Here is a 13,051-nt window from a genome sequence, read left to right as displayed (position 1 = left end):
CAAATTGCAAAACTAGTAGATTCTTGCAGGTTCTGAAACAGAGCATATGTTGTATACAACGTGGGTACACAACGTGGCAGAAGAATACAGGTAGTCGCGTCGACACAGCAGCTGGGATAATGAACTGTCAAAACAAATTGGAATCGAAAATGTGGAAAGAAAAATATTGACATTTGTAATTCAATTGACGTCGTATAAGAAAACGTATAAAAATTTACTTATTTATGAGAAGATATTTCAAAAATTTTTACATATCAATGTTCCCAAGCGTTGATGCATCTACCTGCATTCTTCTACCATGGTACATAAGCAGCTTTAAGTCTTCGCATGGTATATTTTGTGACATATTATAAAATCTCAAATCTCTCAAATCCTGCCGTCGTTTCCCCTTATAATTTGACATTAATATGCCTAGCCACGAAGCCCAGCTGCTTATGTAACCTCACGTTTAGAATGGTAAATAAGAACAGCTTTATACCAATTTTGCCTGTATAGAAAACAGGTTCAGGTACAATTTTTTTCTTTTTCCGTCAAAACATATACTCAGTTTGTATATGTGCGTGCATTGTTTTGAATAAAAAAAACAATTTGGAGAAAATAGAAATGCACATTTTTCACTTAACGGGCAATAATTTTGGGATAAAATAATATTGTCCTATTATCTTGGAATCAATTTTGTGGAGAAACCCCAAAATACCATTCAGGTTTTGTGGGGTTTCCCCAATATATTAATTTTTGAAAAAATATTAAATAAACAATATCAATTTTTGCATGTTTAAAAGGTTTATTTGACACAATAACACTCCATTTTGCATTTTCCAACTTTTCTTGAAGTTAAGCAACCTTTCTTATTGAGCCATGCATACAAGGATTTCCAAAAATATACATTTTCACAATGAGATGTTGCCAAATTAATAGTATTGCAAGAATATTAACATATGAGCCGGACTTTGTTGTGAAATAAAAAATGTTATTAGGGATCAAAATGTCAAATGAAAATTTTTATTAAGAAATATTTTTCATATCATCGTTCCATAAAGCAAGCATCATGGTAGAAAAATACAGGTAGATGCATCAACGCTTGGGAACATTGATACGTCAAAAAATTTTAAAGTTTTTTTCAAATATAAGTAGTTTTTTATATGTTTTCTTATACGACGTCACTCGGAGGTTATTATAATTCCCGTTTTTCAACAATTTTTACAAATTTAAATAATTTTTTATTCAACATTTTCCATTCCAAAATTGGTTTGACAGTTCATTGTCCCAGCAGCTGCGTCGATGCGTCTACCTATATTCTTCTACCATGGCAAGCATCTAGCCCCAGTTATTTCAGTGAAATGGTCATATTCGTGATATTTTTGTCAATATAATTCGAAGACTTGGCATCTCTGGCAAAACAGTAACCAAAAACAAATAGACTAATGATGTAAAGTAATCGATACTCAAAACAAATATAATTTTGTTTTTCACAATTTGCGAAAAGTTAAGAGAGCTGGAAACGTTCCATACGGTTAAAAATGTAAATAATATTGTGGAAAATTACAAAACAGCAACATTTTTAAACTAACCAAAAGTAACGAGAAAAACAACATCTTTCTCCGTCAATAACAACACCAAACGACACAAATTGTTCGTGTCTCGTCAAGCAAAGAAATTTCTTTGTTGTGAAATTGGATAGATAGATATTTCTGTGTGTCGTTTTTCACAACACAGACACGCAAAAGACAAAACAAAAAGATGACGTCGAAGGGAAAATATTGTGGAATACCAGCTGGATTTGAGGATGACGACGACAATAGTTTGGATGGATTGTTATGCTCTTCACAAAATCTCAAAATTACTGTAGTTCCTGACATAACGACGGGTGCCGGATTAAATGGTGAAGACTTTGACAAGACCCTTAGTCCTGAAATGGACAATTGGTTTGAGGACTTTAAGGAGACATTTGGAAAATGTAAGCCAAGACATGAAAAGCCAAAAAGAGATAAGATTTCGTTGAAAATGTCTATGTAAAGCCCACCACCCATTACACATATTTCAGGCATATGAATGTATGTGTTATGGGTGGGGAATTCTGGTTTAGGCCCATATTGGCATAAGTTGAGTTTAGGGGCTATGCTTGGATTGACCTGAAATTTTTACCGCAGGTAGGTATTTGTAACCTGATTACGGCAATATAATTTTTTTGTGGGGGAAATACCCGGTTACCCGGTTATTCGACCCAAAAGTTCGGATACAACATCCGGTTTATATCCGGTTCTACGTAACCGATATCAATAATATGGGTATCATTTGAAAGCTTATGAAAATACCTATCCAACAAGTGGTCATATATGGGGTAACTGGAACCGGTTTCGGAGAAATTTAGGAAAATGTGCATTTTTGTATGAGTAATTTTTGAAAAACCCATAAAAACTCGAAAATGGACCCATTATAGGGTCTTAAAATCTATACACTATATTATAGCTAACACTATTGCCTTTCCAAAATGGTGTCATATGTGTTGATATCTTTTGTAGTTCCGAAGATATTGACTTTTAAATTCGTTACTTATGAAAGCAGTTTGAGTGAAGCCAAGTTTTGTGTCGGGTTTAACGTTCTTGTTAATCTGCTTTGTTTTTAATTTGGTGTTGTTAGAATATTATGGATCGCGTAGTCGGTGTTGGACATATCCCAGAGGAGAAAATCTTAAGCCGCGGCCGAAGGCCGGCTACTTACAAAAATTACAATTTTTAGAAAAACTATGGATCGCGTAGCCGGTGTTGGACATACCCCAGAGGAGAAAATCTTAAGCCCCGGCCGAAGGCCGGCTACTTTCGAAAATTACAGTTTTTAGGAAACTATTGATCGCGTAGCCGGTGTTGGACATACCCTAGAGGAGAAAATCTTAAGCCCCGGCCGAAGGCCGGCTACTTTCGAAAACTACAATTTTTAGAAAACTATTGATCGCGTAGCCGGTGTTGGACATACCCCAGAGGAGAAAATCTTAAGCCCCGGCCGAAGGCCGGCTACTTACAAAAATTACAATTTTTAGAAAAACTATGGATCGCGTAGCCGGTGTTGGACATACCCCAGAGGAGAAAATCTTAAGCCCCGGCCGAAGGCCGGCTACTTACAAAAATTACAATTTTTAGAAAAGCTATGGATCGCGTAGCCGGTGTTGGACATACCCTAGAGGAGAAAATCTTAAGCCACGGCCAAAGGCCGGTTGCTTAAAAAAGCTATAAAGGTCAAAGTCAAATGCATCTAGACTGGAGAAAAATATAATTTAATGAATTCTATCTCTTATATCTTCGGAACCACAAAAGATATCAACACATATGACACCATTTTGGAAAGGCAATAGTGTTAGCTATAATATAGTGTATAGATTTTAAGACCCTATAATGGGTCCATTTTCGAGTTTTTATGGGTTTTTCAAAAAGTACTCATACAAAAATGCAAATTTTTCTAAATTTCTCCGAAACCGGTTCCAGCAACCCCGTCATATGACCACTTGTTGGATAGGTATTTTCATAAGCTTTCAAATGATACCCATTTTATTGATATCGGTTACGTAGAACCGGATACAAACCGGATGTTGTATTCGAACTTTTGGGTCGAATAACCGGGTAACCGGGTATTTCCCCCACAAAAAAATTACATTGCCGTAATCAGGTTACAAATACCTACCTGCGGTAAAAATTTCAAAATGATCCGAGCATAGCCCCTAAACTCAACTTGCTCCCCCATATTTACATAGTCATGATTGTTATTTCATTGTTTAAAAACATTGAATTTAAAAGTTAATATTATTAATTTATCTGTAGGTAATCGCACTCCGGCAACACAGCATCAATTAAAATTGGTACTTATTAGAGATCCTCAACCACTGTTACAGGCATTACGATTATTTGCCTCAAGTCCAGGCTGTAATTATTTGAAAAATAAAAATATGGCATTATTTATACTAGAATCCGTGTGTGAACTTTATAAACAGCATCCAACTATAGAAGCATCCTGTGATGATAATACTCGTATGGTGGCTTTTAATTTTGTGAAAACTTGTGGCATTGTGCCACTCTATAAGGCTGTGACGGAAACGTATCAATTACACAAAATACAAAACTACTTGATACCAAAATTACAAAAACTGTTGAACGATAAGTTTTACAGAGACGTAAGTTATTGGGGAATAAAATTCCTGCCTATCTGGATTAATTAATTGTTCTTCCATTTCAGGCTGCATATTGGTCAATATTTTTAAATTGCACACATATATTTGGTTTATTTGATTTGCTATTGCCATTGCTGCTACAGGATAAAATTAATTTGGCCGAGGAGTTTTTAAATGTGGCTAAAGAACAGCAATTACCTACAGTACAATTTTTAGATTCTCTATTGGATCGTAAAAAGACTGTCTATGAAAATTGTGATGAAATTCTAAAGTAAGTTGTAAGGGATTCGTAAAATGGGAAGTGTTTTAAAGCAAAAATTCTATTTTGCTGTTGCGGATGTTTTTCAAAATCCGGTTTTGCAGATATTTTCACATTCCCCTAAACTCGAAATACACTATTCAAAGTACTTCCAAGTAGCTGAAGCTTTGCAAATTTTATTGAAGATATGAGATCAACTGCTAAAAGGCTAATCGGCCAAATCAATTCAATTTTATATATTTATTTTTACATAAATGTTTTACTAATACAAATTTCCTCCCAATTTCATTTCAGGAAATATAATTATTCCGATGTTAAACATAATATATTAAGTTACCGTCCTATGTCTAAACTAGTAACACGTTTAGCTAAGAAATACAACATTAATCCTGAATATACACCGAATTTAAAGTATTCTAAATCCTGTTCATACCTGCATTATTTATATCATAAATATCAAGAGGGTGGCATGAGTCTTGATTCGTGGCGTGAATTGGCACGAGAAGAGGCCAAGAAAAGTAGAGCTTTACAATTGGATCTAATAACTAGAATTGTAAATGCCGGCGATTGGGATGAAGCAAACTATTGGGTACAATTGTATAATATACCACTGGAAGAATGTCCACCACCATTACAAATGAAAATGGGCAAACGTGATACTGCTGATAACTTGAATGATTCCAGTGAATCGTCATGGGATGTTGCAACGACGACAACAACAACAACATCGGTGAAAACAAAAACAAAATACAAACATAATCCTCAAACCCCACAATTGCAGAAAGATGATTACTTGAAATTACAATTGCCAACGGAATCAATAATACTGGTGGACACAAAACCAAAGTTCCTTGAAATGTTACAATACCTAGAACAATTTTTACTTATCGGTTTCGATTCAGAGTGGAAGCCTTCGGTAAACAATGACAATCGTGTCTCACTCATTCAGCTGGCCACTGCGGAAAGGGTGTATTTGGTTGATTGTCTATCACCCAATCTGGATGATGAGTCATGGAAAATGATGGGCCGTAGAATATTTAATAATTTGGAAATTCTAAAATTGGGTTTCTCCCTCCACTACGACTTGCAAATGTTACACAAATCATTGCCTTTGCAGTTGAATTTACAGGCAACTTCGTGTTATTTGGATTTACGTGATTTATGGCGTCGTTTGAAATACATGCAAATATCACCATTTCCTTATCAGCAAATATCTGTGGCTGGCGAAAGTCTTTGTGCCTTGACGGAGATGTGTTTGGGCAAGAAATTGGACAAGTCCAATCAGTGTTCTAATTGGGCAAATCGTCCATTGCGACAGGATCAAATTACATATGCTGCACTGGATGCCCATTGTCTACTACAAATTTATCAAGTTTTAGCTGAACTATTGCTACGCATTGGCATTGATATCGATGTTCTTGTGGAAGAAATAACAACATCCAAGTCGGGGTATTTGTTTCGTAGCAAAGCCAAGAATCAATCTGGACCGAGTGCAACAGGTTATGCCAGAAATGCTCATCAAAATCTTAGTGAATGGGGTCATCACAAGCCGAAAAGTAATAAAGCCAAGTGAGTGAAATGTGACAGGGAGGATTATAAGATATAAATATTAAATATTTTCTTTTCAGATCATCTACCCAAACTATTAGGTTTCTCTGTGATTCAATGTTAATTGGCCTATCTAAAGAACTGCGTAAATTGGGCTTAGATTCCCTGGAGATTAATGAACATAAAAACGATACACAATTCTATATTGATTTGGCGCGCAATGAACAACGTATTGTTTTAACACGTGATTCACGCTATTTAATATTCTCACGAGAATTGGGACAAACTCAGTGCATGGATATGCCATGCGATGCTATTGAAAATCAAGTTATACAAATCCTGCAATATTTTCAAATTCATGTAGACGAACGACATCTATTCACAAGATGTCTGGAATGTAATGGTAATGATTTCGTACTGGCTAATCGTTTTGAAATGCAATTAATGCGGTTTGGGCAATTGCATCAAGACGATAATGGTAGCTTGAGTCATGACATAAAAGGGACACAAAAGTTTTGGAATTTGCATAAAATAAACGATAGCGACATTCAGACAAAAACAACACCAAAGGGAAATCCCATAAAGTTGAAACGCATCAAACCTTTTTATCTATACAATAAGGACTATTTTTATATATGTGATGTAAGTGTTTTTCATCCAACTTAACTTGTCAACTATTTAATAACAATACTCAATTTTCATTTTTACAGAATTGTGGACTTTGCACTTGGCCCGAAGCAAATAAATTAAATAAAGTTGCTATGAGTTATTTGTCGCAAACCCCAGCTGTGGCCGGTGCCCAGGGGACCAGCAGTACAGCAAATACATCTAATTGATTTTATGTCATACTGTTATGGATTAGTTTGAATCTCCCATTTTATTATAATGACATCTGCGCCCTTATCTAGCATTTCTGTTAGTGAAATGCTATTTTGGATTCCTTCTGAGATCTCAAATATTGAATCTCTATTAAAGTAAACAAATCAAAATTGAAGTACATATGTGATTTATCCTTTCAAATACAATTCCCTCCCATTCTTTTTCATTGCATTGTTAATATATCATATATACATGTGTTTACACTATTCTAGAGTTAGTACAACAAACAAAAATAACAATATATATAAATGTATGTACACAATTATCGATGTGTATGTTTCTACTGGATTGCAATAAATGGATTACCTTACATTTTTATTTCTATATTTAATTGTAGAATTATATATTGTATTCTCAGTTGAAAATGTTATATACTTATATCTGTATATTAGCGTAGTATATTGTGAATTTGTGAAACAATTACATATTTCAGTTGAATAAAGTTATAAATATATCTGGAAATTTAAAACAAAATCAGTAAAGTACGCGTAAATATGAAATTCCAAATATAATTTGGGGTGGATTTGCCTTTAAAATAACCATAAATGCAAGAGACGTTATAAGGGAAATATTTTAATTCTTGGATCTCCATTGGTCTGCACCGTTAGTGAGGGCTTTGATCAAACGTGGACCTTCTACGAAAAATGTTTTAAGATTTTTTATTTATTTGAAGTAAGTTTTTTTGAAGTAGATCATACCACCTATCAACATTTGGCTTTAGAGCAGTTTTAGTTTGGTTTCAGAGGGAACTAATAGATATGGGAGGCATATCCATCTGAATCGATTTTAACTAAATTTTACGGAGACATTTTAATCTTTTATGACAAATAGCATTACTATAGAGTGCACAACATGGAAATTTACATCCAGAAATCCACTCCATTTGGGTTGATATTAGCCAATTTTTGCACAATAAACCTGAAATCGGATTAAAGATATTTAAGAGCTATATACAAATATTAGCCGATCTCGATAAAATTTATATGGGACCTATATCCAAATGTAAAAGAGATCTTGAAAATATTTGGCAGAGGTATTTCTGCGCTGTATTTGATAACTGGTTCTAAATATCATGGAATGCATGTTACGCTTGGGGGGGACTTTAAACCCCAAATCGGATAAAACATACATAGAGCAGCAATAGCTATATCTGAACCGATTTACACCAAATTTAAAGTAATGGTATCTAGGATAAATTCAGTCGAAATTGCCAAAATTCAGACCATTTGGGCTGATATTAGCAATTTGGTGCACAATAAACCTGATATCGTATAAAGATATATATGGGAGCTATATCCTAATCTGAATTGAATTTGATAAAATTTAACAGAGGTATTTTCGAGCAGTATCTGATGTCCGGTACCAAATATTACGCATGTGAGGGACTTAAAATCCTAAATCGGATGAAATAGCCGATTTACACCATATTTGATTTACTTGCTTCCAGACTGAATTCTGTCATTTAGACTTATAGCAGCCATTCGGTGCACAAATAACCCGAAATTAGTTGAAGATATATGGGAGCTATATCTAAATCTGATTCGATTATCACTAATTTCAATAGGATTGATCCTTGGGCCAAAAAATATTGTTTGGAAAATTTCATCTCAATAGGCTTCCTTCTCCATGTTACAAACAAGTGCACAAAGACATAATACCCTGTATAAAACAAAATAAAATGTTATCGAATATTAAATTTTGAAGGATCGGAAAATTCTCTCTTGTTTATGCCAATCAGTTGATGTTTCCTATCTGGCTAATTTTATGAAATGCAGAAATATAATGAAGGCCCAATACTTGTATTCTACTTTGCGATTTAACAAAAACTGAATCAAAGTTGTATGCTTGCGGTTTCTTAATTTCTCGAGTGTGTGTGTCGAGTTTGACAAGCTTACAATTCTCTTCCCATTTTTCGTCCGTGGTCTGAAACAAGGAGCAATTAAAATTATCTATTTTTCTATTCCCTATGACAACTTGATCCGAGCTCACATACATTTAACGTTCTCTCACGATTAATAGAAAGCTCAATTAATCAGTTGATCGGTCGATTCCATCCGGTGCGGATGTTTAGTTCTAAGATCCTTCAGAAATATTAAAAAATCAAAGGAAAATGTGTTAAACAATTAAAAAAATAACAATTTTTAGCAAAACTATTAATTTTTGTATCCCCTAAGGAGAAATTAACAACGGTCTTTGTTTAAAGATATGAGTCGTGTGTTACTGCTAAGCGTGCCTTTTTTCTTGATATTTGTGCTTTTTTGCTACCATCGAGTCTGTGTCTAAAATAGAAAGAGATAGAAAGACTGTGTTTGACTAAATTGTGAAGAGAATGAGAGAGACTTACTTACTGACTTCTAATATTCACTTTGCATTTCCGTTGATTTTGCATGAGAAAAGGAGGAAGAGGAAATTAACAAATTAATTGTTCTCCAAACCATACGAAAAATATGAGAACAATAACAAAAAAAAAAAAAAAAAAAAAAAAAATAGAGAGCATTTAACCAAATCAAAATTTAAGTTGATTTACATTCTCTCTGGTGTATGTAAGCCAGTTGCTCGGTCGGTTCAATATGGAGCGGATGTTTAATTCGGCATTTTCTCCAAACAATAAAATAAAGAAAAATGTGCAATGTTAAAAACAATATAATACTACGAAATTGGCAAACGGTTACTTTTGCAAATCCGTTTTTCTCCAGACTCGATTGGGATTATTGCCCTTTTGCTAATACTTATATTCTAATTTGTATTTTAATGTGATCGAAAGTTGTATGTTTTATTTTGTGAAAAACAGAAAAATAATCTAATACTTGTATTCTAATTTGTGTTCTAATGTGATCGAAAGTTGTATGTTTGGTGTTTTGTTACTTCACGAGTGTGTTCGTGCGTGTTTCTTTCCGTTGCCATCTTTCGCCCGTTGTGTGAGACAAGGAGCAAAAACAATTATCTATTTTGCATTTGCAATTACAAATTTACCAAGCTCACAAACAAACATACAATGCTCTCTGGCGTTTTTTCGTAAGCTCAATTATTCAGTTGCTCGGGAGATTCAGAACGATGCGGATGTCTAATACCACAGTCCTTCAAATGCAGTGTAAAATCAAAGGAAAATATGTTAAACAATTTAAAATAAATAAAAATAATATAATAATAAAATAAAATCAATTGTTTAGTAAGTCTATCGGTTGTTGTATCGTCTGAAGAACATTTCCTTTACATTGGCTAGAAAAATTGATAAAAGCCGCTGTTACATGTGTGTGTTGCCGGTTACCCGCGCTTTTTCGTTGTTTTTGTGCTTTTTTGCTACCATCGAGTCTGTGTCCAAAATGGAAAGAGATAGAAAGATCGTGTGTGAGTGTCTAAAGTGGAGAGAGAATGAGAGCGACTTACTGACTTCCAATATGCATTTTGCATTTCCGTTGATTTTGCATGAGAAAAGGAGCCATAGAAAAAGAGTACCAAAATTGTTGTATTAATTGTTCTCCGAACCCCACGAAAAATTTTAGCTGATTCCCCTTTTCTCTCGTGAATGTTATTCAGTTGCTCGGTCGATTCAATGCGGTGCGGTTCAGCGTTTCTTTCATACAGTAAAATAGTGAAAGAAAAAAATATATTAGACGGTACAAAAAAAAAAAAAAAAAAAAAACACAATATTAACAGCAAGGCTTTGCATTTTCAAATTTGTTAAGAAATACGTATTGTACTTAATAGAAACGAGAAAAACTAGCAAAATCGTTGTCTAAAATTGCGAGTCGCATGTTACCGGTTACGCGCGTTTTTTGTTGGTATACCCAAATGAGTGCCTAAAGGAAATATAGAAGAAGAACAAAGTGGTGTAGTAGTGAATTGGCAATAAGATTACTTTGCATTTCCGTATTTCAATGAAATTTAAACAAATAGAATAACATTTGTGAATGAATACAAAAGAAAAATACGAGAAAACTATAGATGCATTGTTAAACTAATTTAGAAACAAAACTATCGAAAGTGAACATTCGTCGTTTTATAACTTCGTGAGTGCCTATGAGCTTATTTCGGCCGTCGTCCCCGTCCACCTCGTGTGTGTAATTGTGAAAAGAAGCAAAACTAATTCTCTGATCTCCAAATCCCCAATATCAAATTTAAAGTGGCAATCTCTCTCATTTCATTGTGGGCTCCATTAATCAGTTTCTCGGAGGACTCTCTATGGTATGAAATTTGGGAGAAAAGCAGGCAATTTTGGGAGGAAAACAGGCAAACTGAGTAGCTAAAGGAGAAGAAGAACAATAACGTACAATAGTGAAAATGCAAATGCAACAAGTGCAATACAATAAAAAAATGTATAATAGTTGAGAATGAAATAGAGAAGAAAATTTGAGAATTGCCTTGCCAAACTATCAGGAATGTATATTCGTCATTTTGTCGTGAGTGTGTTCAAGCTTATTTCGGTCGTGTGTTAAGCTTTCGTTTCGTTTTAATGTACTTTCACGTATTGGAAAAGGAGGCAAATATTTTTATTTAAATTTGAGAGTCGTGTGTCACTGCCCAATTTTGATTTTAGTTGATGTACCGACCTGTTTTCGTATCCTTTGCTTTCAAGGGTAATTATATCTTTTGATTACTTTTTATAAATTAAATGAAATAAAAAAATTTATGCAAAATGTTAAAAATTAATGCAAAAACGTTCGTAGGTCTATTGCTTCGCGAGTGTGTTTCGGTTGTCGTCCTATGTTAGCGTAGCGTGTTATTGAGAAATCATTTTGTTATTCGTTTCCCCCTCATTTACATATAACGTTTTCTCTCATTAAATGTAAGTTCAATTAAGAGTGTGCAAGCTTAATGTAAATATTTTTGTAAAATAACAAAAAAAAAAAAAAAAAACACTCCAGAAAAGATTTGAAAATTATCATAAAGAAAAAAAGAATTACAAGAGGCCTTGAATTTTATAATTGTCAAAACGTTTTTGATTAAATGAAAAAAATTGTATTCGTCTTCATTTGAAAAAATATATTGTGAAATTTTGGTATAACTGCGCTTTTTTACTCAAATACGAGGGAGAGATACAGAAAGTCCCATGCGCGAGTGCCTAACGAAAATCACACTACCAATATTTTGAATGTTAATGTCGCTTGAGTAAAATTAGATATTCGAATTTAAATTGTGAAAAATATAAAAAAAATTGAAAGGTTCAAAATTGCAAACAAAATTTTTGGTTAAAAATATTTTCTTCCTAACTGACAAAAATAAAGCCAATTAGATGTTGAATAATTACGTCGCGTGTGTAAAACTTGTCATAGGATAACTTATTTTCATCGTCGTGTTCAAATCTGTGGATTGGATTGCTTTCTTATATGTCAAAAAACTTCTGCGAAATTTTTTCATCAAACGATTTTTATATCAGTGAAGAAGGTAAGTGCGTTATTTCTTAAAATTTCTTAAATCATTAAACGATATCCACCGTAAAAAATAATTACATTTTTAACCTTTAAATATGCATGTTCTTAAAAATTCTTGTAATTCCTAATGACAGTAAAATTTAATTTTTCTTTTTTAGGGAATTTTATAAAAAATCAAATAGATTCAACAACATAATGTTTATAAAATGACATTAAGAAAAATCTATTATCGCATTTCGATTATATACTCGTAGGTTTTTTGTGTCGGGTGGGAAGCAAAATATATTTAATAAGGTGGTCCTACAAATGGATCTGTTGAGATATTACATTTTGACTAGCGTGTTGGATCTAGGGTTTAAATATAGTTTTTATAAACAGTTTTTCTTCAGACATTGATCTCAATTTTTAAGAATACATATTTTTGTTCTAATCAGAATTTATACATTGTGATACATATATATATACGGAACTATTTTCAAATAGATGAATGGAATTTCTTGACGAAGGGTTACATTTTTCATATCGTAATGAAAACAATTATCTACCCCGCACTCCATCAGTGATTCTCATTCCAAATTTCAGAATTCTAGCTCATCCCGTCTGTTTAATACAAGGTATTGAAATTTAGTACATTTTAGTACTTTTCGTACCATTTTAATACGAATTTTCAAAAACCCTGCCTCATCACACGCATAAGCACCAAGACTGGTCCTTGTGCAAAGTTTCAAGATTATACCTTTTTAGAACTTTTCGAAAACTTAATTGGCTTTTCCAAGAACCAAATTCTAGCTTGTCCCATTTGTATTCAATTTATAGTACTTTTTAGCACATTAT

General features: G+C 33.5%; 1 protein-coding gene across 1 annotated transcript; it reads left to right on the top strand.

The window, feature by feature from the left end:
• The first annotated feature begins 1,431 nt into the window (after positions 1 to 1,431).
• Positions 1,432 to 7,189, top strand: LOC101897902 (exonuclease mut-7 homolog). Its single transcript, XM_005179083.4, has 6 exons — positions 1,432 to 1,957; positions 3,813 to 4,162; positions 4,225 to 4,430; positions 4,713 to 5,987; positions 6,047 to 6,608; positions 6,677 to 7,189. The coding sequence occupies exons 1-6, from the start codon at positions 1,741 to 1,743 to the stop codon at positions 6,800 to 6,802; spliced, it is 2,736 nt and encodes a 911-aa protein (XP_005179140.1). The 5' UTR covers positions 1,432 to 1,740; the 3' UTR covers positions 6,803 to 7,189.
• Positions 7,190 to 13,051: the final 5,862 nt, after the last annotated feature.

Source organism: Musca domestica, unplaced genomic scaffold, assembly GCF_030504385.1.
Source record: "Musca domestica strain aabys unplaced genomic scaffold, Musca_domestica.polishedcontigs.V.1.1 2, whole genome shotgun sequence".
Classification (NCBI taxonomy): Eukaryota; Metazoa; Arthropoda; class Insecta; order Diptera; family Muscidae; genus Musca; species Musca domestica.
The sequence above is the reverse complement of the archived record's forward strand: the minus strand, read 5'-3'. Positions and strand labels throughout refer to the sequence as shown.